Source organism: Balaenoptera acutorostrata, chromosome 15 (genome assembly GCF_949987535.1).
Source record: "Balaenoptera acutorostrata chromosome 15, mBalAcu1.1, whole genome shotgun sequence".
NCBI lineage: Eukaryota > Metazoa > Chordata > Mammalia > Artiodactyla > Balaenopteridae > Balaenoptera > Balaenoptera acutorostrata.
Genome location: NC_080078.1, coordinates 18,070,083 through 18,096,642, shown reverse-complemented (window position 1 = coordinate 18,096,642; position 26,560 = coordinate 18,070,083). Strand labels below are relative to the sequence as shown.

General features: G+C 53.4%; 1 protein-coding gene across 1 annotated transcript; it reads left to right on the top strand.

Moving 5' to 3' along the window:
• KDM8 (lysine demethylase 8) lies at nt 1–26,560 on the top strand. Its single transcript, XM_007186323.2, has 8 exons — nt 1–106; nt 8,718–9,213; nt 11,601–11,767; nt 12,904–13,036; nt 14,777–14,821; nt 20,705–20,854; nt 21,676–21,768; nt 21,860–26,560. Exons 2-8 carry the CDS (start codon nt 8,746–8,748, stop codon nt 22,022–22,024), a joined length of 1,221 nt encoding a protein of 406 aa, XP_007186385.2. The 5' UTR covers nt 1–106; nt 8,718–8,745; the 3' UTR covers nt 22,025–26,560.

The window sequence follows — 26,560 nt, the reverse complement described above, 5'->3', positions numbered from 1 at the left end:
TCCTCGGGCAAGCCTCTGACTACTCGGAGACAGCCGGAGTATTCGGTCCAGAAGGAAGAGTCGTCGCCGGCCTCCGACGACTCGACACTGTCCAAACTCGAGACAGGTGAGTTTGAGCAACTCGAGAGGGCGTGCAGCTCTGGCTCCTTAGAAGCGGGGAGGCCGGGCTGACAGGGGAGGACTGCGCAGGCGTAGCGTGAAGGGGCGAAGCAGGAAAAGACGGTCTCGCGCGTGCGCTTTGGAAAGCCCGGGGCGGCCCTTCAAAGTAGCTAAACTGAACCGGCTGTTGGGGCGGGGGGGGGGGGTGAGGAAGAACCGGGGGTAGCGCATGCGCGCTGAGAACGCAGTTTAGCCGGTCAACTCCAGCGCCTCCACGGGTAGGAGGAAGGCCCTGCGCGTGCGTGGTGCACTTCTTACGCCAGTCATTTCTTTTTGCGCGTGTGTGAGACCAGGCGGTCGTGTCCCTGCGCGGTTCTTGGTGTCGCGTTGATGCGACTCTAATGCACTTGCGAGGCTTCCGGTTTCCGCCGTGTTTGTAGCGGCAGGTGGTTGCCGGCTGACCCTCCCGGGCCAGTCGCCGTTTGTCGGTCTGGAGCTAGGCCGACTGGGCACGCTTAAACCATCGGGCCCCAAATGTGGACCAAGGGAAATGAAGCCCCGGGGGAGGCGCCGGGGAGGGAAAAGGTGTGAGACCTCGGGGTGGAGGGTTGGTGGGTTACGTAGAGCCCGCCCAGCCCGCTCGTCCTGGGGGACCCGGTGGGCCCTGTGCATGTGGCCGCCTGGAGGACGGGGGTGTCTAACTCGATAGGGGTTAACTCTGAGCGAAGATGGGTCACCGTGCTCAACAAGGTTGGAGTAAATCCAGGGGCAGGAGGTGGGCAGGTGTTGGGGCCACACCGACGGCCCAGCCCGATCCCGTCTGCTCGTTACAAGAGTGGGCAGCCTGGTCCCAGAAAGCCAGATTGAGGCCGATGTATTCTGGGAGGCGCTTTAGAGTTTTAAAGATAACTTAAGAGAATTCTGGGATGACTGCGGTGGCTTCCTAGAAGGCTTCATTTTATAAACGTCATGAACCCCCTTGGGCTGTTAACTAATAGCCAACCAAAGGCCAGCTTACATAATACCCTCTATCTGGATGGTGAATTCATGAAGTCAGGACCTGAGTCGGGCTGTTGTATACAGCCTGTACTTGGCTCCTTGGTGTTTAACGTGACCAGCAAGAAGCCGTTTATGAAGTTCACATTAGGCTGGTTTATAAAGCCAAGACAAAAGCCACTCTTGAGAGGTTAGCTCATACAACCTTGGTCTGACCCCCTTCTCAAGATTATTTCCTATGCCAACAAACAGTCCTTTACGCAAGAAGCCAAGACAGTACACTGAGAAGAGCAATTCTATGCAGGCTGTACCTGAGCTTCCTGTGAAAGCTGTCTCATGTCATGAGACCAGTACAGACAGGTGGCACTCTGGAAGGTCAGTTTACAAAGCCAGGACACAAGACCTTCCTCTGGAAGGTTTGTTCATTTAATACAACCTTTTATAAAAGGCAATTCACCTCTACCCTCACCCCCTTCAAAAAAAAGCCTTATGTAACCAACAAGAAGTCTTTTAAGGCCAATACCTGTATACCCCTAGGAGGCTGACTTTAAAGTGAGGATACAAGGCCACTCAGGCTTTTTCATATGGCCTGTGATTATGGGGACCATGGGTCTCAATGTGCCTGGAATAATGCCAGGTTGTGACTTGTCCTTGAAAGCTACTATCAGCACTTGCAGTATTCAACTTGTGTAAGATGAAATTCCTAACGTGCAGAAATGGCAGTTCCAAACAGTGAAAAAAAAACATTGGAGAAAATGATGAGAATAAAAAATTTTGCAAAGGAAAAATGTATATTTTACCAAGCTAAATAAATAAAAGGCTTATATATAGCATCCTGGTTTGTATGATAAAGTCTGTAGTTAATCCACCTATACCTACCAGAAGGCTGTTTATGCAACTTGGTTATCCCTTTTATGTGGAGCCCTGGGAAGCCAATGTAAAGGCCAGTTTGCAGTCCCACTCTGAAAGACTGTTCACACAGTTTACCCTTGATTCCCTCATCTGGAAGCCTCGTTCGTTTAATACAACCTTTTAGAAAAAAAGGCAATTCAGTGAGGAACTCTGGGAAGCAAATCAGTAAAGCCAGGCCATGAGGCTACTCAGGCTGATACCTTCCTCCAGAAAATTGCTTGATACAATCGTCAAGAAACCTTTCTATCAGACTAATGCGTGGGAATGCTGGAAGCCTGATTTGTAAAGCCTGGACGTGAGGCCATTGAGAAAGGCAGCGTAATGTAGCCTCTACCTGACCTTCAGTGGAAGGCCGTGTCAACTGGTTGTTTGAAGGCTGCTGCTTACAGCCCACATGAGGCCAGCGCCTCTGGAAGATTGTTTCACACAGCTGACAAGAAGGTGTTTCACCCAGCCGGGGAAGGACCTTGCTCCTATACGGCCATCTCAGATGGCTAACAGGGATCATGGAAGATAGGTTTGTACAACTAAGACGAAGTCCAGGCTTCACCTGGCCCTCAGACGAGGGCCCAATATGTAATGTAGCCAGTCTTTAAAACAGGTCATGAGGCCACTTTGGAAGACTTTTCTGTAATACGACGCGGCTCCTCCTCGGAAGGCCGTTCGATACGGCAACTATTGAAAAGGCCAAATCATGGAAGATCCTGGGAGGCCGATGGAACGAAGCCGTACGTGAGACTTCTCAGACGGATGGTGGCCAGCGCGGCACCTCACCAGGCTGCTACAGGCTGCTATGTAAGGCCGCCTGGGAGGCCAGTGTTTAAGATCAGTCATGAGGTGCGCAGGGCCGTTTCAGGTGGCTAACACAGAGGCAACCTGGAAAACCATTTTGAAAATGAACGCACAGCCATCCCGAAGCGCCCACCTCTGAAAGGCTGTGTCGTGCAGCGTCAGCATAAGTCTCTCTGAAGGCTTTGTTGTAAGGCGTTCACTGAGGAGCTCTGGATTCAAAACAAATTACTCAGGCTATTTTATGTGGCCACGGAGAGGCTGCTCTGTACAGCCGGCTCGAGGCCCTCTCTCCCAGAAGGCTGGTGCACACGGCCGTCAACCTGAGGCCCTCCCGCAGCCACCTGGCGAAGCAGCACCGCAGCCTCCTTAGGGGCCGGTTTATGAAAAGCAAACACATGAAAAGCAAACACGAGCCCACCTTGGGAGATCATTTTGCAAAACAGCACGGGAGGCCACCTTAGAAGCTGGCTTTGTAAGGCCTTTGCGAGCTTTGCGAGCGACTATTTTGTAAGGTCACCCTGGGAGGCCAATTTACAAAGGTTAAAATCTGCATCCCAGGGAACTGGTTTATAGCCCATTTGAAACCCTCCAGGAGGCCATTTTCTAAGGCCACTAAGAGACCAATTTACAAAGTTGGTACATAGGCCCCAGCAGAAGCCTTTTTTATATTAAGGCAAATAAGTCATCTTCTGGGAGGCCTTTTTGTAGACCTTTGTGAGAAGCCAGAATATGAGGCCTCTGAGGCCTTTCGCACGCTCAAGGTGAGACTTTTCAAAATTGCTTTATGAGACTCATGTGCGACACTCAGGGGATGAGCATTGAGGCCACCCAGGAAGGCCAGCTGGTGGGTCCACATGCTGTTTTGCATGTGGCTAGTGGATAAGACCATGCTGGAAGGCTGCACTGTGAAGCTCTTTTTTTTCTAATATATTATTATTTTTATTGCTATTAGTATGGTATTTTTTTATAAATTTATTTATTTATTATTTTTGGCTGTGTTGGGTCTTCGTTGCTGCACGCAGGCATTCTCTAGTTCTGGCGAGTGGAGGCTACTCTTCGTTGCGGTGCGTGGGCTTCTTGTTGCAGAGCCCAGGCTCTAGACGTGCGGGCTTCAGAAGATGCAGCACGTGGGCTCAGTAGTTGTGGCTCGTGGGCTCTAGAGCACAGGCTCAGTAGTTGTGGCGCACGGGCTTAGTTGCTCCGCAGCATGTGGGATCTTCCTAGAGCAGGGCTCGAACCCGTGTCCCCTGCATTGGCAAGCAGATTCTTAACTACTGCGCCACCAGGGAAGCCCTGCACTGTGAAGCTCTTAACGAGACCAACACAAGACATTTATGAATCTTCTGGGAGGCTAGAGATAGAAGTCATCCTGGCGGGCTTGGGCCAGGCCACTCAGGCTGTTTGAGTCCTGTCATGCAGTAAGCCAGCTGGGAAGGATATCCATTTTGAACCAGGGGCTGAGCTGGGATCCAAAGCTCCAAAAGCTGATGCAGTCCTCATGCCCGAACATGAAGAGTGTCTGAGTGGACACCGCCACTTACTGTGAAGTTTTGGACAAATTGCTTAATCGCCCAACTCTCACTTCATTCATCTGTAAAACCTCGCACTGTAGAATTGTGAGGGATACGTTCGATAATGTACACGAAACATGGAGCCTTGGGATTCCCCTGGCAGTCCAGTGGTTAGAACTCCGCGCTTTCACTGCAGGGCCCCGGTTTCGATCCCTGTTCTGGGAACTAAGATCCCACAAACCGCGTGGCACAGCAAAAAAAAAAAAAAAAAAACCCAGAAAACATGGAGCACTGACATGGCACATACGAAAGGGCCCTGAGGTTGAGCATAATCTAAGTTCTGTCTCTGCACAAGTGATTGACTGTGCTGGTGTGTTTTGGTCAAGTCACTTCATTTTTTCTGGACTTTAGTTTTCTCATCAGCAAAATAGGAGGGTGGGGTTGGAGGGGAAATGATCACATACACCCCTGTCGGCTTCACAGTATGGTGAGGAACAAATACAATTAGAAAGCGGTGCTGGGGATAGACTGCAGAACTGAGAAAAACTCTGAATTACTGCACTTACTTTAGGACAGGCCCAGGAAGAGGCACCTCAAAAATAGTAACAAGCAAGAAAGGTACACCCTTTTCTTATGTGAAGTGATAGGATTTTCTCATCTGTAGAATGGGGAGAATAATAATTCCTTCCTCAGAGTTTTCTTGAGAGTTAACCCGGATGTGCAGCTTCATCGTGTGCTGGCTTGTGATCTTGTGGCTCTGGTCCCTCATTTATAAGATCATGGATTTGTGAGCTAGACTGCCCGAGTTTTAAATTTCTGCTCCACCTCTTAACTAGCTGAATTGCTTTGGGACATCATTTAACTTCTCTGCTTTAGCTTCCTTATCTGTAAGATGGAGATGATAATACCTAAAGTTTCTGTAAGAATTAAGAGTGTATATAAAGTGCTTGGAGCATTCCTGGCTTTACAGCAAACGCTTTGTAAGTACTTTATCAGCTTTGTAGGGTCTTTCTGGGGGTGAAATGAGGCAGGTATTCTGTCTGCTGAATACTGAATATTCCTGAACTGGTGCGGAGTGAGCTGAAATGGGGCCCAGCAATAGGAATGGCTTGTCTGACGCACCCTCAGGGACCATATCTCTAGCATCCTTCACACGTCTTTGTTTCTCTACCTACTGCTAACGTCTTCACACACATTAAAGCTAAAGGGAACCATGCTTTCTCCTCCTGTTCTTTGGTGTGAGTTATAGATGGAATCCCAGCATGTCCAGGAAATCTGGTAGGAGTGTTTATTATCTATTGCTGCGTAACACATCACCATAAATTTGGTGACTGTAGAACAACACACACGTATTATCTCTGTTTCTGTGGGTTGGGCGTCTGTACAGGGTTTAGCTGGGTCATCTACATCAGGGTCTCTCACAAGCCTCCAGTTATAGTGTCAGGGCTGAGCTCTCATCTGAAGGCTCACCTGGACAAGGATCTAAGTGCCTGTGGTTGTTGGCAAAATTCAGTTCCTGGAGGGCTGCTGGACTGAGGCCCTCAGTTCCTAGCTTGCTGTTGACTCTAAGCCACCCTCAGTTCTTTGCCACATGGGCCCCTCCAACAGGACCACTTGCTTGATCGATGCGTGCAAACCAAGAAGGCAGTAGAGAGAGTCTGGCAGCAAGATGGAAGTTCCAGTCTTATGTGACCTGATCCCAGAAGTGGCATCTCGTCACTTTTGCCATCTTAGACCAAAAAGTAAATAGCTACACATACCAAACCTACACACCTGTTGGTTATAATAGGCAAGTAATAATAGTTTTCTATTGCTGATATAACAAATTATCACAAACGTGATGGCTTAAAACAATAAAAATTTACTAGCTTACAGTTCTATAAGTTAGAAGTTAAACATGGAACTAAAATCAAGGTCTCAGCAGGGCTGCATTCCCTTCTGGAAGCTCTAGGGGGGAATCCATTTCCTTGCCTTTTCCAGCTTCTAGAGACCACCCACATTCCTTGGTTTGGGACCCCCTTCCTCCATCTTCAGAGCTGGCAACATTGCATTCTCTAACAATTCTGTAATCACGTCTCCCTCTGACTCTGACTTTACCCAGGAAAGATCCTTTCAAGGACTCCTGTGTTAGGTTGGGGCCAGCCAGATAATCCAGTATAATCCTACCTCACAGCCCTTATTCTTGATCACATCTGCAAAGTCCCTTTTGCCATGTTAGGTAACATACTCACAGGTTCTGGGGATTAGGATGTGGACATCTTTGGGGGACATTATTCTGCCTACCACTCAAATTACAGGTCCTGCCCATACTTAAGGGGGTTAGATAAGAGTGTTCATAACAGCAAGCAGGGATCATTGGGCTCTCTTGCACCTTAGGGTGACTTTCTTCCCTCACAAGAAGTGGAGCATGTGATGGGGCTTTATCACAGGCAAGTCTTCGTTCTTGCCTTCACCATCCCCCCGTGGCTCTTGAGTGTCAGTTACTTTTAAGGGTCAAATAAGGTTCTTTTATTATTAACCACAGAAACCCTGGTTGACATAAGCAAGAGGAAATTTCTTGGGAGACTGTGGGGCCCACAGAATCGACGGAAAGCTGGAGAACTGGGCTTGGAAAAGACAAGAACTAAAGTGGTTCTGCATCTTAGGAATTGCGGACAATAATTGTGAGACCCTAGCAAGAATAGTCTGGTCCAGAAACTGCCACTAGGACAAAATTGAAATGTCAGCTATCTCTGGTCAAGTTGACCTACTTAAAGTTCAAATTCAAAGGAGGCAACTCATTGTCTAGCTTGGGTCACATACCCACCGCTTGGCAACATCCCACCAGACTGATCTCAGTGGGTATGATGGAATTTCTCAAAAGGAGATGGAGGTATGTTGTCAAGAAAGAGAAAAGGATTCTGAGCCACCAGAACTCAACAAATACCCTCTACTACGTTCTCTGCCATCTGTTTCCTCAATAATAGAAGGAAGTTATTGCTTCATTCAGGGCAGGATAACTGCTACAGCAAACATCATCAACACTGTTCTGGCTAAACACAATACAAGTTTATTTTTTGCTCCCGAAGCATTCCAGCATGGATATTCCTAGTTGGGGGGCTATCTTATGGCTCTGCCATCCCCTAAGGCCTCAGAGTCTTTCGCTTCCAGCCAGTGGATAGGGAAAGTGTGGAGGATCACATAGGAAGTGTTTATGGACCAGGCCTGGAAGGGGCATACGTCACTTCCATCCATTAGGTGGAACACAGTGCCGTGGTCACATCTAATTGCAAATGAGAAATGGAGTCTAACTGTGTGCCCCGGAAGAAGATGGAATGGGCTTTGGTGAGCTTAAAGCACGAGTTTGTTTTTGTAGATAAAGTTTTATTGGGACACACCGCGCCCATTTGTTTACATGCTGTATAAAGCTGCTTTCACACTACAGTGACAGAGTAGTACCGGCAGTGACTGTATGGCCTGCAAAGCCTAAAATATTTGATATCTGGCCCTTTACAGATAAAGTTTGTTGGCCCCCAGCGTAGAGCAGTCTCTGCAAAAAGCATGATGGTCCCTATTTCTTAGTATCAAATGAGATGGGGCATATAGCAGCTGTTAGTATAATACCTACAACATTGCAGTGCAAATAAATCACCATAAGTTGTGAGCAGTAGAACCTGTTCACATATTAGTACTTATTCCTAGAGACTGGCCTGCCATCTATATATAATGTCCAGGCTAAAGTCACTAAAGACACCAACTGTGATAAACCTTTTTGTATAGGATTTACGTATTTCCAGGTTTCCTCCAGAGACGTTAAGATCTCATTCCTTCAGTAGTAATTGAGTGCCTACTATGAGCTTGACTCTGCAAGAAGCTCAAGGGCTGTTCAAACCCAAAACACTGTCAGAGAATCTTGGCAGGCTTCACATAGGGGATCATTTAAGATGGGCCTTAAAGGCTGGATAGGAGTTGCCAGACAAGAGGGGTGTTGGAGGCATTCCAGACAAGAACAATACATGTTACTCTCTGAACAAATACGGGTCCGGTGCCCACTGTGTGCCTAGTGTTATGCCAGGCCCTGAAGATGCAGTGGTGACACCAGACAGATAGGGACCCTGCCCTCACAGGGCGGAGAAGACCATTGTTGAAGAATCAGTGCAGGTGAGATGTGTGTTACATGGGACAAGTCCGGAAGCCTTGGTAACCTATAGGGGACCAGGTCTGTGCGTGCTGTCTCTCTCTCGGTCTCTCTCTTTTTTTAGGAAAATAGTTTATATATATTTAAAATTTCAGTGGTTGACATTTTGGCCGCTGGATGTCATCACAGATCTAGCTTGTTTTCCCCCAGTCTTATTTTATGAAAATGTAGAACTGTAAATATGTAGGCATACAACGTGGTGTTTTGCTGTAACTTATTTTTCCCGCCAGCACTCATCGGACTGAGCCGGCTGGGCCGATGGCGGGGCCAGGCGCGCTCTGGGAGGCCCTCTGGGCACTCCTGCCCCGCACGAAAGAGGAGCTGAAGCTGGAGCTGGGAGAGAAGGTGGAGGGCAGCGTGGTGCTGCTGCTGCAGGAAGCTGCCGAGCTCTTCTACGGGGACAGGAGGCGAGAGTGTCTGCAGACCTGCGAGGCGCTGCTGGACTACTCCTGGGAGAAGCTGAACACAGGGCCCTGGCAGCACGTGGAGAAGGACTGGCGGCGGGTGTACGCCTTCAGCTGCCTCCTGAAAGCCGTGTGTCTGTGCACGCCGCCTGGGGACGCTGCCTCCGTGGCCGCCGCCCTGAAAGCCTGCGACATGGGCCTGCTGATGGGGGCGGCCATCCTCGGGGACATCCTCCTTAAAGTCACTGCCGTCCTCCAGAAGCACCTGCTCTCTGGAAAAAGGCCCGCCCCCGGCCCGAGCCAGGAGCCGCTCGGCTTAAAGGTATCCGGGGGCGGTGGGGGGGGAGGGGGGTGGGCAACCGCCACTGACCACACCCAGCAAAATCTATCAGCCCTGTTTTCCTAGAAGTCACAGGTCAGCTCTCCCCTGGGGTGAAGCCCCTGGCATGCTGACCCCTCTGGTTGAAAAATGGCATCTCCATTGATTTGGAAATGGAGCAGCCTCTTGTCTCAATTTTTTTTTTTTTTTCTCAGTTTGTGCAAAAGCAGTGCCCCTTGGGGAGAGCAGGAGGGTAAAAGCTTTGTGGTTCCTGAGAGAAATGGCTCAGAGGGATTGTGTGGCCGAGCCCTGCAGCCAGCGGGAGCCCTTCTCTTTCAGCTTCTTCCTGGCCCCTTGGTTGAAGTGTCACCCACTTTCCTGTCTGCCTCTGTCTTTGTGCTGCTGAGTTTGGATGAGATACTACAACTCACGTGACTGATCGGTCCTGCCCTTTAGATACTTGACCGTGTCCTCACTGGTATTTAAGTGCATGTGCCAGAGAATACCCCACAGATACTGAGGGTGGTTTCTTCAGGCTTCACATCCCAGCACTGACACGCAGACCCACTCACAGTACCTCTGGGCAAGTCAGTCACCTCCTCTGAGCCTCAGTTTCCTTATCTGTTAAAATAGCAGAGTGCTGACCCCCAGAAAAAAAGGACTCGGACTGTACTGGACACTGGGTAAGGGAGTTACGGGGTGTTTTCGACATTTTTCTAAATATTTTCTTGTTTTCAGAATTCCCTACGGTGAGTATTATTTTTCTATAAGAATAATGCAAATGGATGTCATAAACACACCATGCATGTAACTGAAATAAAAAGTGAGCCTATAAACAGGGAAGAGAAATTTGTAGCAAAGCTGTCAGAGAGGAGATATCTTTATTGTATAAGAATTATACAAATCAACAGGGGAAAAGAAAAAAGAAAAAACTGGGCCCCAGGAGGTAGAGAGCAGACACACGAACAGACTGTTCACAAGGAGGAAACAGATCTGTTAAACAAACATGTGGGAAATGTTCAACCTCACCTCTGGTTTAAACATACAAACAAAAAAAGCAGCCATTCTTGGCTCTGAAATTATCAAATGAGATTTTATACAACACCCAGTGTTGCCAAGGGTGCTACAGGGCCAAGGGCATGGGGTGTTGGTGGACCTTTCAGAGGGTCAGGCAGACATGCAGATCAAGGGACAAATATCTGTCCCCTTGGGCCCAGGGGCTGCACCCACCCTTGCCCAGGCCAGGGCTGTCCTAAGGGATATGGCGGTGGCTTCACGGCCAGGGTGGTGTTCGCGGTCTGGGGCAGTGCGTATGGTTAAAGGGGTGGGAGCTCAGGCTCTGAAGGCAGCTGCCTGGGTTCACATTCCTGCACCACCACCCGCTGCCTAAGCCTCAGGCAGTGTCTTGGCTGCTCTGTGCCACCTCCGTTCCCCTGCCTGTAGGAAGGGCTTTGCTCAGCAGCCTTATTGAGCCCCAGCGGTGGCCCAGATGCGCCGGGAACCAAGGGCGTGGTCCAGACCCCGTCCTCAAGCTGACATTCTAGTGAGGCTGTAAAAGAATGTCTTCTCCCAGGTGGTGAGAAAGGTGGGGAGGCTGCTTCAGACAGGGTGGTCAGGGAAGGCCTGTTTGACAAGGGAGTACAGGGAAGTAAAAGTCTACTTTGGGGACAGAGAGAAAAGAACAGGCAAATACAAGGCCTCGCGCATCGCCTGCAGGGAAAAATGTTAGCTGTCGCTGCCGCCACTGCGTGAATGTTGAGCACGGGCTTGGGGTCCAGCAGAGGGAGCTGACAGGTGCCCGGCGGCAGTGCTGGGTGCTTCACACATGGGGTCTCGTCCCCCAGCGGGGGTTAACACATGGGGAAACGGGCCCAGAGACAGTAACCTGTTCAGGCCCCTCAGCTGGGAGATGGTTAAGTAAATGATGAGGCAGCCACTCAAGACATTGCAAGGGCTGGGTGGCAGCATGGAAACTACTTTAGAGAAATGATTGGACAGAAGAGGCAGAGTTGCTTATTCATTGTGAATCTTAGAGTGGATCAGAGATGTATATGTGTGAACAAAATGGGAAAGGAACATACAGTAATGAGAAGAATCCTTGTATGTTAGATGGTGGAGTTTGGGATAGTCAGTTTTCCTCTATGAAAGCAGTATATTAGTTTTATAATTAAACATTTTAAATGAACCGGTAGAGAAAAAAACATGTTGATATCGTGAAACGTCAGTAGTAACAGTAGCAGCAGTAAAACTGACAATAAATATTAACTTATTATTGTTACTAATGACACCTCAGCTGTCTTACTACCATTGATGCAAATTCCTAGTGGAATGCCTCGAATTTTGGCCTTTCTGCAGTTGTTGCCATCTGGTTTTGTCTTAATTTTGAACAGAAAGCAAGGAATGACCGCGTTCCGATTCCAGATATGACGTCAGAAAGAACGGTGCCCCGGCTTCACTGTCCATCCCTCCAGCATTTCAGGAAGCATTTTTTGGATCCAGGGAGGCCTGTGATCTTGGAAGGTGTGGCCGACCACTGGCCGTGCATGAAGAAGTGGAGGTGGGCGTCTGCTGAGGGCGGTGCGGTTCCTCTTCCCAATTTAGCAGCCCCAGAGACCCCCAAATTCCTCCTCCCATCATCCCCAAGTGAATACAGCCCCCCAGACACTTCACTGGCAGTGAAGCGAGATGGACGGCCGAGGGGTTAAACACGCATTAAAGGCACAGTGCTCTGAAGCGATGCCAGAGGTTATAAGATTCTTACCTTCTACAGCTTGCCGGCCCTAAGCAGTTTTTAAGGAGTGCGTCGTGGAAGTCCAATGTTAAGTCCATTATGCAGTTTTGCAGGATCTCAGGAATTCTGTGGAGTTTCTTAGGGGTCCCTGAGCCTTGAGAGTAGAAATAAGAACCCAAGACAGCCCCACCCCCTCTGCGTGGGCTCCAAGGGCTCCTGTGTTTATTCTCTCCTCATGTCTGTTTCCAGCCCCTCCTCAGATTCATGGTGGAGAGGTCAGATCAGGCAGCTGGACAGTAGCCATGATGCCACAGCCGTGCCTAAGTTTGAAACGAGGAGGCGTGTCGCAGGCAGGTGGATGGAGCCAGCCTGTCTGTGGCAGTGGCTTTGCGGAGGGAGTGGTTCCCGCTGAGACTTGTGTGCTTGACCACGCAAGGCGGGCACATGCCATGTCTTCCCTCACTGTCCCCTCCCTGGTTCCTGTGCGACGGGCACTGTCATCACCCACAGTTTGCAAACGGGGAACAAGGGCTCAGAGAGGCGAAGGGACTTGCCACAGGTCCCCTGGTGGGTGACAGGCAAGGCTGGACTCGGCACCAGGCCACCGGAGCTGAGGACCCAGGCCCCTCACCACCCTGCACTGTCTGCCACTGGCCCAAAGAAGATCTCTCTGCTTGTGACAGGGCGAGCAAAGAGAGAGGTTGAAAGGCGCTAGGCAAGCAGGGAAGTAGAGCCGCCCAGCAAGAACCAGATTCATTGGTTGTATCTGCAAAGCTGCCCAGCGCCAGGTGGGCAAGTGACCTCGCCTCTCTTGCACCTGTGTCTCCTCAGCAGTGAAGTGGGGTCTTCCTCCTCCTCGTGAGCGTTTGTGCCAATGAAAGGAGACCAGCGTAGCACGTTTAGCAGGGCACCCAGCGGGTGTTAGCATACGATGGCAATGCCAATCCCTGTTTTCCGAATAGTCTGGAGTACATCCAAGAAATCGCTGGCTGCCGCACCGTCCCAGTAGAGGTCGGTTCCAGGTACACGGACGAGGAGTGGTCCCAGACGCTCATGACTGTCAATGAGTTCATCAGCAAGTACATCACGAATGAGGTGTGTCGTTTGACTCCTGCCCCCTAATACTTAGGAGGGAGGGAATGCGTTACATTTGGGCAAATAACTTCCATGTGTCGCCAGGGGAGGTTTTGGAGGAGTCAAGAAACCATTCTTTAAGGGCCTGTGGCCAGTAGGCTGGCCAGCATGAGAAAGGCAGGCTGGGTATAAGGTTCCCATTTCAGGCCCTTTGTTTTTTGGAGGTTTTTTTTATTTGGTTGGTTTTTTTGGGTTACAATGTAGTGGGTTTTGGTATATTCACAAGATTGTGCAACCATCACCACTATCTAATTCTAGAACATTCTCGTCACCCCAAAGAAACCCCGTACCCATTAGCAGTCACTTCCCATATCCCTTTCCCCTTCCCCCCATCCCCAGGCCACCACGAATCTGCTTTCCGTTTCTATGGATTTGCCAGTTCTGGACATTTCACATAATTGGAATCATATAATATGTGACGACCTGTGTCTGGCTTCTTCTACTTAGCATAATGTTTTCAGGGTTCATCTCTGTCGTAGCACGTACCAGTCCTCCGTGCCTTTGTATGGCCGAATACTATCCCTTTGATGGATAGACCGCATCTTGTTTGTCCATTCCTCAGTGGATGGCCACTTGGGTTGTGTCCACTTTTTGGCTGGTATGAAGAATGCTGCTGTGAGCATTCACGTACACATTTTTATGTGGACATGTGATTCCATTTCTCTTAGGTGTATATGAGGAGTGGAATTGCTGGGTCAGATGGTAACTCTGTGTGTAACCTTTTGAGGAGCTGCCAGATTGTCTTCCAAAGCAGCTGCGCCATTTTGTCATTTCTTAACAGTGAGGGCCCTGGGTGTCTTCCTCTTCCTGATACCTGTTGGCCACTCTGGCCGCAGTTGGGGTCAGTGGTGCCCAGCGTCCCATCTGCCCCGCCCCCATCTGACCCTTGCAGAGGCCCTCGGGCATCTTCAAAGAACCCCTGAGCGTCGGGGAGCCCAGTTTGTAAAGCACTGATCTTTTCACTCATCTGATTCGTAGACATTTTCACAAAATGATCATCTCCAGTGCAGGCAGATGTAGGAAAGTGGACTCTCACGTTAACTGCTGGTGAGAGTGTAAATGATGTAACGTTTGGGAAAACGACGTGGCAGAAGCTATTGAGGTTTAAAATCCACATACTCCCTGACTGCATTGTTCTCCTTATGTAAACATAAGGACCAGAGCATTCGGCTGTTTATTGAAACACCGCGGCAGAACCACCTTAATGTCCACCAGCAGGGGGATGGTTGAATGAATAATGATGCATCCTGTCTATAAAACATGCATCCATCAAAAGAATGAGTCACGTATGCCTGTATTGACCTGAAGAGGTAGTCATGATATATCATTAAATGAAAAAAGCAGACTTCACAGTAATACATATTGTATGATTCCATTTTTATTTTTAAAAAATCCTTATGTGTGTACAGCCCCTTCCTGTTTCACTTGAGGAAACTGAGCCCCGGGGCTCAGGGTGACTTACTCAGGGCAGAGGCAGGGCCGGATCCTCAGTCCCCCCATCAGCCCAGTCCTGCTGGCTGGCGAGGGATCACATTCGCCCCTGGGTCGGAGGAGGGGGACCAAGCAGGCCGGAGAGGAGGGCCCTGCAGGTGACGCCTAGGGCAGGGGGCTGAGAGCCAGCCAAACGGGCAGCTCTGAGGAGGTGTCCCGCGACTAACGGGGCTTTTCTGTGTCGCCTCTGGTTTTTCTCCCATGGAGTAGCCGAAGGACATCGGGTACCTTGCTCAGCACCAGCTCTTTGACCAGGTAAGTCCGAGCCCCTCTACCCTTCACCCTCTCACCCTCTCCCACCTCCCTTCCTAGGCGCTGGCCCCAGAGGGTTGGAAAGGGGTCGCAGCCTCGTTTGCTCCCCAGTGGTACTGCCCCCTGCGGTGAGCAGGGAGGCCCCCTGTGCCTCTACCCGTGCCCTACTCGCCAGCGGGCAGCAGGGGAGCAGAGCAGGCCCTAGGCAGGCCCCCGGGGGATGGAGCCTGAAGCCCGGGTGTGGTCGGAACTGAGGAACAGGTCCCCCAGGTGAGGGTGGCAGGCTCTGACCTGACCCAGAATGAGCGAGTTGCCGCTGACCTTGACTCACAGGATCCCCTGGGCAGGGCCTGGAGCCGCCCTAACCACCCCTCAATCGTCTGCTTACGAGGCAGGCTCCCCGCACCTGGGCCTGTGCGCTGGGGCAGGGCCCAGGTTCCACTCCTCTGGCTACCCTGACCGGCTGGATGGAAGACCCTCAGGACGAACTGGTGGAGACTGAAAGAGGAGGGGGCCGTGGGCTGGAGCTGAGGGGAGGAGCAGGGCTCAAGGCCGAGGCCAGTCCCAGGGAGAGGCGCCTCGTGAGCCGGGGTCGGAGAGCAGAACGAATCCCCGTGCTGGGCGCGTCCACCAGTGTGAGAGGGTTTGGTCAGAAAAGCAGAGCAGGAAGCCGAAGAGGGGGGCTGGGGCCAAGCTGGGAGGGCCTTGAAGGCCAGGCCAAGACAGCGAGGAGCCCTAGGACATTTGTGAGCCGGAGGGTTCCCACTCCGAGGTGGTATTTCCAGGAGAATCCAACATGGGAGCCGGGGGATGCACGGAGAGCGCCCAGGGGCAGAAGAGGGATGGTGGCAGGCTGCACTAGCTCTCTCTCCGTCACACATCCTCCCCTGAGGCCGTCCCGGTGTGGCCCAGACAGCGCCAGCATCCTGGCTTTTAGAGTGCAGGGTCCACCCTGGGCCGCACCCAGATCAATAGCACCAGCATCACCCGTCACCCAGACCTGCGTGAGGGGGGGCCCGTAGCCACCAAATGCAGAGCTGGGGAAGCGGCGGGAACCGGGACCGTCTGGCTCGTGGGGAGTGAGGAAATGGGGCTGTGCAGTGATGTGCAGGATGGCCGCAGCTGAGTTGGCAAAGGACAGGAAGAAAGGCCGCAGAAGGTGAACAGGGATTGTCTGCGGGGGGTGAGAGGGCGAGGGGGTTCCTCCCTCTCTTTTCTGCGGTTTCCAAATCATCTATAATGAGTATGTATAGTCCTCGTAATGAGAAGAACAGAGACTTTGTTTTTAAATGCAAACAAAACGGAACAAAGTGAAGTGTAGCGTGAATCAGATTGCATCCTGTGCTTTCAAAGCCGTCTGGTTAGGATGCTGAAACGCTCAGAGGAGGGCTCACCCTGGGGAATGACCGGACAGTTGGGCTTTCCGTCCACCCCTTGCCTCATCCCCCGCTCTCCTCTTCACTCTGTACTTGGGGGGTGGCCGGGGCTGTGACCCTGATGTCTGGCGGGAGACGGCTGCTTTGTAGGCCCCTGTGCACCGGCACTGAACCCTGCCCTGGGTACGCCGGGACAAAGGAGACAGTCACTTTCCTGCCCCGTGGACCTGAAAAACACGTGTATCTGAGGGTAATGAGCGCCTTGAAGGAAAGGAAAAACGTACCCTACAAAGGAGGCTGGGCAGGGCAAGGGCCCTTTCCATCCGATGGTCAGGGAAGGGGTCTTGGGGAGGTAATGTCTCAGCAACAGCCCAGAAGATGAGCAGTAGGTACCCAGCCACATGGCAAATATTTTGCCCATTTTTTTTTATTGGGTTGTTGGTCTTCTTATTTTGAATTTTAGGAATCCTTTATATATGTTCTGGATGCAAGCTAGTTGTCAACCGTAAGCATTGTGGGTATTTTATCCCCGTCATCAACTTGCCATTTTATTTTCTTCTCGTGTCTAAAAGGACATGACAAGCGCCATGCCAGCTGGGAGAGCAGCAGATGTGAACTTTCACCTTCAAGGGGCAGGAGAGTTCAGCGTGGCCGGAGCCGAGCGCGTGAAGGGGAGGGAAGTGGCAGATGGGGCCTGAGAGGAAGATCAGGGCTGGAGGAAGGATGGTTTTCTTAATGTGAAGGGAAGTGTTTCCAGGATGGCTGCGGCACTGTCTGGGGAGGAGTTGAAGTGACAGGTGTGGAAGCAGGGAGACCGCTAGAAGGCTGCTGCAGCGGTCCAGGGAGAGCTGACGCCGCGCGTGGAGAGATGGGGTTAGGATGTGTGTGAGCTGCCGGCACCTGACGTGGTGGGTGTGCAGAGACCGAGGGAAAGGGAGCAGCCCAGGAAGGCTCCTAGGTTTGGGACCCGAACCACTCGTTAGGTGGAGCTGAGGCATCCGGGGGGACTTGGCAGATGTGGTCTTGGCCAGGCCTGACGCCACAGCTGCCCAGAGGGGGCAGTGCTGGGCGGGAGGCGAGGTCAGGGGCTGGGTCTGTGCCCTGAACAGGGAAGACCTGGGTCATTCGGGGTCAGGACCACAGCCAGTGGGAAGCTGGGGTCCCTGTCCTGACCGGGGGGCCCCAGTTGGGGCTGTGCCAGCCTCCGGGAGCTGCAGGTCCAAAGTTACAGGGGGGCAGGAGGTGATGAGGCCGCGTGGGCTGTGTTCTCTTGCCCAGGCTTCCCCATGTGAGGACTCGTAGGTCCTGAGTCCTGTCCTCTCTTGCTAAGTGAAGAAAAGGGGGATTCAGGTTGATCAGGCCCCTACCACGTGATCTCAAGAGACCGGCCTGTCCTATCCCCTGGCCTCCGTCATACTGGGGCTCGGCCTCCCAGGGCCCCTGGAAGCCACAGGTCATCTTGGCTCCCTGTCTTGGAGCAGCCAATTGCCATTTTACTAGAACACGAGGAAGCACATTTAGAAGTAGAAGGCAAAGTACATGATTATTTTTATGACAATCGAAGACTTTGAAGGCGTTTTGTCTTGGGACCCCAGAAGTGGGTTTTCTCCTCTGCTGTCAGACTACCTTGGGGATTGCCGGAGCCCTGGGGCCATCATGCAGCGCAGAGGGACCGCCTGGCCTGCCAGCCTCTGTGTGGCTTCTGGGGCCTTCTCTGCCTGCACGAAGCTCAGGGTCGCCCCACCCAAAACCTCTTACTGACTCCCCTCCCAGCGACCCTGTGTTTCAGAAGATTTTGGCCACTGTGCTTGGTCTGCCTTCAAGTATCAGTCACGTCTAAGACGGTTTCTCCTCTTGGCGTCTCTGAATCCTTGGCCAGTGGCTCTGATGACACCGTCTGGTCAACCAGTCACCTCTCAGGAAACCTGATGATGTCACCAGGAACCAGGCAGCTTCTCAGCATCCCCCAGGGCTGGAGTCTGGCGTAATCCCAGCCAGAAACCGTGTGGTGTGACAGCGAGCCTGGCAGGGGAGACGCAGGCAGTTCCCAGAGGCCTTTGGCGTCTCGCCCCTCGCTGGGGAGCCCCACAGGACAGGGCACCTCAGACTGTGAACTTCTCTGTCAGCCCAAAGCAGTGGACACAGCAGCATTTCCGCATTTCTACATGGGCTGTTGGAGACAGACTCTAAAAGTACGGAACAGCCCAGGCTCCCCGCAGGGAGAACTTTCCAGCCGCCCCCTGCGATCGTTGCACTAAAGTAATGGCCAGTCCACCTGCAGGTGTCCCTTCAGCCCCGAGAGCTCACTCTGAAAATACCTGAGTAAACTAGCATAGTGGGTCCCCTTTGCAACCTTTTGGGAACCAAACTTAAGTTTCTATTTAACTTCCCAAAGCCTCCGAGCATTTGCCGGCAGAGCAGGCAGTCTTGGGGGCTGGGGGCTCGGCAGGGCTGTGTGGACTGGCCCCATTTGGAAAGAACCGGAGTCTCAGAGTGAAGAAACCACTCACCCTGGCTGAAGCCACTTCCCGACCAGGCCTGCAGAAGGCAGCTCCAGCCCCTCCCTCAGGGCGGCTGGATTCCTCACGGGCCCTGGGAGTGGAGCCCTGGAGCTGCCTTCTGCGGGTCTGGTCGGGAAGTGAGGAGGTGTGGGGCATAAGAAAACATGAGGGGACTCACGGTACTTGCCGTTTTAAAGTATAAGGTGGTCCCCAACTTAGGATTCTTCAACCTTATGGTGGTGCCGAAGTGATATGCGTTCAGTAGAAACTGTACTTTGAATTTTGAATCTGGCTTTTTTCCTGGGCTAGTGGTGTGTTTACGATACTCTCTCGTGATGCTGGGCTGGGTCTCCCAGTTCGTCACACGATCATGAGGGGAGACGATGGATACGGTCACAGCCACTCTGTACCCAGATAACATTCTGTTTTTTGCTTTCAGTACGGTATCCAATAAATTGGGTGAGGTAGTCAAACACTTCATCATAAAATAGAGTTTGTGTTCAATGATTTTGCCCAATTGAAGGCTAATGTAAGTGTTCTGAGCACGTTTAAGGCAAGCCAGGCTCAGCAATGATGTTTGGCAGATTAGGTGTACCAAACGTGTTTTCAGCTTTCGATAATCGTAAATCGAGGAAGAACCTGTCCATCTCATTAGAGATGGTCACTGATGGTGCCGGGGCAGGTCAGCTGACCGCACCTCCTCGTACAGCCCTCGTCCTTGCCCGGGAGCCCTAACTTCACAGCCTCCCGGAGGCCCCTGACGCCGCCACACAAAGGAGCAGCACAAGCTCACTTTCACCTGGGTCAAAGTCCATGAATCGTTTTAAGACTTCCACACTTGACCACATCGCTTTCTTTTTTTTAAACCATTTTTTTTTTCACCCAATTTCTTTCTTTCTTTCTCTCTCTCTCCCTCCCTCCTTTCCTTTCTTTCTTTCTGCATTGAGTCTTCGTTGCTGCCCATGGGCTTTCTCTAGTTGTGGTGAGCGGGGGCTACTCTTTGCTGTGGTGCACAGGCTTCTCATTGCAGTGGCTTCTCTTGTGGCAGAGCACGGGCTCTAGGCACACGGGCTTCAGTAGTTGTGGCTCGCGGGCTCTGTAGCGCAGGCTTAGTAGTTGTGGCGCACGGGCTTAGTTGCTCCGCAGCATGTGGGATTCTTTCCGGACCAGGGCTCGAACCCGTGTCCCCTGCATTGGCAGGTGGAGTCTTAACCACTGTGCCACCAGGGAAGTCCTGACCACATCGCTTGATGCCACCAGCAGCCTGGCATGAGGGTGCCCCCTTTACCACATCCTCACCACCACTGAGTGTTACCACTTTTTCAGCTTCTGCTAATTTGATCAGTGGGAAATGATGACAATGTTTATTGCTAATGAGACTGAAACCCTTCTTTATATCTAATTTATCTTTATGTATGATCTGGTTTTTGTCCTTTTCTTATTTGTATACCTTATGTATTGGGATCCTTATTATTTTTCCTTATTATTTTGTATGCACTCTCTACATTAACCTTCCTTTACCACAGTTCAAATGTTTCCCATTTTACTCCCCATCTTTGTATTAAGTAACTTATCTTAAATGTACCAATTGTGATTGCTTTACCATTAGTAAAGTTTGGAAAATCTTCCCTTTCAGAGATTTCATTAACTACTCAGTCCCATTTTCTTTTTGTTTTTCTTTAATTTGATGTTCTAAAATTAGAAAATTGCAAGCTGGTTTATTTTTAGGTACAAAGCAGTGGTATCAGGTTTTTAAGAAAAGGAAACCAAGCTAAAATGCATATGACATGGAAAGAAATCTGAAAATAAAATTATAACCCTTCCCTAGCAATTATATATTTACTTTCTAAAATTGATTTTTAAACTCCTATACAGTAAAATATGGCTACAGTCATATTATTACACAAGAAGACAGTGTGTATCGGCCTTCCGGGAGAGTCAGTGGACTTCTAGGCTGCTGTGTCCCACAGGCCTGGTCTTAACCCCCCGCGTCTACTCTGGCCCTACAGATCCCGGAGCTGAAGCAGGACATCAGCATCCCCGATTACTGCTGCCTGGGCGCCGGGGAGGAAGAGGAGATCACCATCAACGCCTGGTTCGGTCCCCAAGGCACCGTCTCCCCGCTTCACCAGGACCCCCAGCAGAACTTCCTAACCCAGGTTGGAGCTGCTCAGAACATCAGCCTTCCCCCTCCTCCTGGCCCAGCCACACGCGGCCTGGCCGCATTGTCCACATTTAAACACTAAAGAGATGAACCACTGACAGGGATGTGGACAGAGTGAAAACAGAGAAACAAAAGGTACCCCGCCTCAGGGTGGGGCCCTCTGCCCGGTCGGGGCGGCTTCCAGCCATGGCTCCTGCATCGTCTGGGTTCCCGGACACCTCCTGAGGGCAGAGCAGGGCCGGGGCGCCATCTCAGGACGGAGCAAGTGCCCCGACGGCTGCCTCTCCCCTGCCGTCCATCGGAACCAGGCCAGCTTCTCCTGCCAGAATCCTCTCTCCAAACACGGGGAAGCTGCTCAGCCAGTGGGTGGTTTTACTGAGACCCAGACAGAGCAGCGCGCGCACGTGCGTGTGTGTTGTAAGGGAAGGGGCACCTGTTACAAAACCACCTTCCGTCGTAGGCAGAGAGGTTTGACGAGGGAGAGTGTTCTTCCAGCCCGGGGACCAGTCCCCAGAGGCAGCAGAGAGGCCGGGAGCCAGACCGCCTCTCAGCCTTGTGAACGTGGGCCATTCACTTAACCGCTCTGTGCCTCCATTTCCTCACCTGTAAAATGGGGGGGGAGAGGATAAACCACCTCGGAGGGCTGTGCTGAGGCTTAGGGTTAATACACGTGCGGCACCGAGACAGCGGCGCCACGGTCGAGGCCTGTTAGCAACGGTAGCGAAGGCAGTCGCTCCTCACCTGGCGTGTGCGCCGGGCGCGGGGCGGCCGGGGCGGCCGGGCACCTGCTGAGGAGGGCGGCTCTCTTCCGTGCAGGTGATGGGCAGGAAGTACATCCGGCTGTACTCCCCGCAGGAGTCAGAGGCCCTGTATCCTCATGACACGCACCTTCTTCACAACACGAGCCAGGTGGGCCTGGGGGACCGGTGTGACCCGCCGTTTCCCCTCCTCCACACCCTGTCTCTGAGAGCAGGCCAGTGACTTCCTTCGCTTTCCTCAGGTTGACGTGGAGAATCCCGACGTGGAGAGGTTCCCCAGGTTTGCCGAGGCCCCATTCCTGTCCTGCATCCTGTGTCCGGGAGAGATCCTCTTCATCCCGGTGAAGTACTGGCATTACGTGCGGGCTCTGGACTTGAGCTTCTCGGTCAGCTTCTGGTGGTCGTAGCCCGAGAAGAGGGTGCCCGGCAAGCAGACGTGCTCGTGGTCACACGTCCTCCGCCCTGTGCCCGGCCCGGCCTGCGCCTGAGGACTCCCTCGCCGGGCACACGCAGGGCGAGGGGTGCCCAGGCCAGTGTGGGCAGCAGAGGCAGGCGGGTGGGACCCCAGAGGGACATTCCAGGCCCACAACCCGCACAGAAGCTCCTGGGCTCTGAGGTTGGCTGCCTGGATTCCAGCCTGGCCCTGTCGCTTAATTGCTGTGTGATTTGGGGCAAGAAACTGCACTGTGTGTCTCCATCTGGAAAATAGGGCAGTGCTAGTCCTCGCCACAGAGGGCTCTAGGGATGCGGTGTAGGCAGAGCTGCGCTACAAACCTCAGCGGCTGTCCCCAGTCTTCATGATTATTACTGTTGTAAATACTGGCCTGTCAGGACAGCCGTGGCCCGCAGGCTCTGGAGTGGGGTGGCCATGGCCTGGTCACGGGGGTGGGTTCTTATCGGCTTGCTCAGCTCAGGTCTCTGCTGGGCAGTGGGGAGCCTGGGGCAGTTTCTGTCTTGGTTACTTCAGAGAAGTGCACAGACCTGCTAGCTTGGCGAATTTTCCACTCCACACCCTCCCAGCAACCAGTCCCCCAGTCAAGAAACAGAACCACCTGGCAGGCCCCCTCCTGCCCCTTGCTGTCTCCATCGCCCAGGGGTCACTCCTCCCTGGAAGAGGGTTTTAGGCTAGGAGAGACCCAGGCTTCAGACTTTCCATAAACACATTTGTTTTGTTTGTATAAAACATGGGTGGTTCTGTTTGCATTTTGACCAGGTAAGGATGCTGGGGGCAGGGGTGTCACAGACCTGCAGGAACAGCTGTGGAGGAGGCCCAGGGCCATGCCTCTACCAACCAGGCCTCTCTCCCTCCGTGGCCACCTCATGTCTGCTGGTCTGACCTTGGCTTCAGTCTCTTCCCTCTTGTAGGTAGCCTTCTCCCCGGGGGAGAAGATGGCCCCAGCAGGTCAACTCCAGATCCCAGCACCTCAGCCCACAGCTCAGAAACCTCAGGGAAGGTTCTGACCATTGGGCCTGGGACCTTTGCCCGTTCTGGGGCGATGCCGTGGGGCAGGGAGTGGCTGCTCTGATTGGCGGGGCCTGGCTCACAGGCCCCCCCCCCCCGAGTTACTGTGAGAAGGGGGGTGGGAAGCATTGATGGGCAGCTGAAACTAGCTACTAATGTCCTCTGTAACCAGGCCAAGGAATTTGAACCTTGTCATGTAGGTCTTGGGGCTTCAGAGTTTTGAGCAGAGAGATCATCAGAATGTATGTTTGATTCTCAGCAGGGAAGAGGAGGGGCTGATGGTCAAAGCTGCAGGGAGGCTGTGGGTCTGATGCCGTGGGTGAGCCCAGGCCAGGGCCGGGCGTGGAGGCCGGGCGAATACGAGAGCTGTTTAGAAAGGAATCGAGGGCTTTGTGAGCAATTGCTTGTGAGGTCGTTTATTCCCCTACCCAGCATTATTGATAGCTATTTGCCTCATTTTCCATATGAAGAACTTATAGCAAATATCAACGCCACTGAAGGCAGTCAGGCATAAAATGGGGATGCCACCATGCCCACAGGCTCGCCGTCAGTGAGGAGACGGGCTGCAGACGAGCCATAACTCCAGGGCTGCCTGCGTAACCCCCGCTCCTTCCCCGGCTCCAGCTCCCACGGTGGCCCAGCCTTAGGAGCCCATCCATCCCAGCTGGCAGGCCCCACTCCCGCTGAGCCGCTGATGACGAAGAGCAGTTCATCTGTAATGCCATGGTTCTGAAGTTAGGGACTAGAGGAAGCGTTCATTAAAACACATTGAGGCCTGGCCGCCTCGAGCAGGTGTCCCTTGTCGGATGGGAAGATGAAATCTTCATCTGCTCTCCGGGCAAGGCTCCCGTGTTGCTAGTATCCCGGCTGGAGGGCTGGCTTCCGCTCTGAGGGGTGTGGACCGAAGGCGGCTTAGAAGAAAGGTGTCGACCAGCTGCTCGTAGGGCCAAGGGGAGGTGCAGGCACCCATCCACCGGAGCTGCAGAGAGGGCTGCTCAACACCCGCGTCCTGTGCCAGGCAGGGCGCGGCATCGAGCAGGATGGGCGCCCTGCCCTCCTTGTGTTTCGTGCTCTTGGGGGGTCCCGAGAGGAGACGGACAGTAAAATAAGTAGTGCGGGTAGTGATAAGTGCTGTGAAGGCAAGAGAACAGGGTGACGGTGGAATGTGGCCACGGGGGAGGGGCTGGGGACATGACTTTCATAGCTGACATCTGAGTAGAAGCGTGAAGGACCTGGAATCCAGAACTGACACAGAGACTTGAGGAAGGTGCTCCGAGCAGCAGGTGCAGCAGCCCGAGGCAGGAAAGCCGCGGCCTTGGGAGGGAGGACGGGGCCGGCGCAGCGCGAGCTGAGGGCGCTGAGGGAAGCCGGAGGGCAGCTGGGGTTGGCAGGGCCAGGACTGTGGCAGCGGGGGGAGGGATGAAGGTGCTAAGCAAGGAGAGACGAGGGCTGATCACGCTGCCGTGTGAGAAGAGCCCAGAAGGGGGAGACCGGAGGCCGGAAGAGCGGTGAGTGTCCCCGGTCCAGTAATTCCTGGAGTGACACACTTGGGGCACCAGTGGGAGGGCAGAGCGGTGGGAGACAGGCTGTGCCCGGGGGCGGGCAGGGCCGGACCACAAAGGCCTTGAGTGCCAGGCAAGCGCTCTGGAACTTGGGGTTAGGGCTTTGGTTGGGCCGTGGCAAGGGGTCCTCAGGAAGTTCATGCTGGCGTCACCGCAGGGGAGACTGGCAGCAGGAGGGCAGTGTCCCAGCGGCAGGTGCTCAGAGCTTCCTTGCCACCTGCGTGGTGTGACCCTGCCTGGCCTTGACCGCCCAGCCACCCGCCCAGGCAGGAAGGCCACGATGTGCTGCTCTGCTTTTGGCCCCCGGCCTCCGTTCCCCCTTGTCCCCTTCCTCCCGGGAGTGCAGCCTTGGAGGGTGTGTCAACCCGGAGCCCTTCCTGCACCTGCATCTTGAGGGCGCGTTGGGAGGACGAACAGAACAGCTGGAGCTGCTGTGCAGCGGCAGCAGTCCCCACCGTGACCGGGGAATGGGTCTTACCCGCCGGAATCCCCGAGTCCAGGGTCCATGTTTTCTAGACCGGTTCTCCTGCCTTGCTGTCAGCAAGCTTCCTCAGACCCTCCCAAGAAACCCCTTTTCTGGGTAAGCTGGCTGGGGCTGGTTTTGGTGGCGTGCCTGGCACACAGCTGCACCTGCCCACCCGCCAGTCGGGGCTCCCACAGGGCTTCACCAAGGCTTGTATTTGCCTTCAGAAGGCTGGGCCAGGGGCTGGCTCACAGCTGAACGCCTCTCGCTGCCTGGGGGTGGGCCTCAGGGCTCAGGCCGGACCTGGGTCCTGCTCCACGCCGGTTGATGCAGGTGAATCGGGCAGAGCGTCCTTGCCTGCACGGGTGGAGGATGCCCCGCCCTTTGGGCGCCCACGTTCGTTCCCTCTCTCCCTGGTGATACCGTGTTCAGTTTGCTTAGAGAACCTCCTCACCCAGCCACGTGGCTCGGGAGCGGCTGCCCCACTCACGGCTTACAGGTGGCCCAGGCCGAGTGCCGACTGGACTATCCCACCCTCCCCCACAGGTGTCCAGATTGGATGTTTGCTGGGATGGGGGAGCCACTAAATGAGAGCCGCCCTCTTCCTCCTGATGGCGGGGCCTGGGTGAGCGAGGCCTGCAAGTATGGCAGCCATTTTGCTACCCTGAAGAAGAGGCTGGATTTGCTGGAAGACCATGTTTTAGGCGCCAGCGTGAGGCCAACACTCATGATAACAGGGCAGAGACAGAAATATGGATGCTTGGTGACAACACTGGAACCACTAAGTCAAGCCTCTCCTAAAGGACCCCCTCTGGCCAAGTCCTTCCTTGTTTAAGCCACTCTGAGTTGGGTTTGCTGTCATGACTGAAGGGGTCCTGATTGATTCTGGGGCGGAAGGGAGGCGAGACAGGGAGTTAAAATAGTGTGGCAAGTGTGATGGTCAGAGACATGCGGGGAGGTGGGGGACTGGAGTGGAGGTGGTGACAGCCTAACCAAGATCGAAAGGGTGGACAGGTGTTGCCAACAAGGGCGGGACACACGAGGGGAGGGCAGGCAGGGGGGGAGACGTGTGTGCAGAGGCCTGGCAGTGAGGAACACGATGGTTCATTTCAGGGACAGAAAGAAATGCCGTGCCCTGGAAAGTAAGAGGGGAGACGGGCTGAGGTACACGGGGCCCCATCGCGTGGCCCGGGCCTGCGGGCAAGGGCAGTCAGCAGGGGCGCACCAGGCCGCCTGGCACAGTGGGAAGGTGACTCTGCGGGAGAAGCCTGGAGCCGGTGGGCGATGCCGTTCAGGCCGGTGCATCTTGGGCCAAGGAGGGTGCAGCCCAGGGGGCCAAGGCCCCCACAAGCCCAAGTCAGGCCGGCCAGTGTGGGTGGGACGGGTGACCACAGCTGGGGACCGAAGGCAAAGCCGCCCTGAGCAAGTGGCCTTGGACGGTGCCAGGCGGGAGGAG

Excerpts from the sequence above, each read along its gene's own strand:
- KDM8 (XM_007186323.2), top strand. The coding sequence starts at position 8,746 with ATGGCGGGGCCAGGCGCGCTCTGGGAGGCCCTCTGGGCACTCCTGCCC. Across the intron at positions 9,214-11,600 it reads AGGAGCCGCTCGGCTTAAAG|AAAGCAAGGAATGACCGCGT; the intron begins GTATCCGGGGGC and ends AATTTTGAACAG. Across the intron at positions 11,768-12,903 it reads CCGTGCATGAAGAAGTGGAG|TCTGGAGTACATCCAAGAAA; the intron begins GTGGGCGTCTGC and ends TTTTCCGAATAG.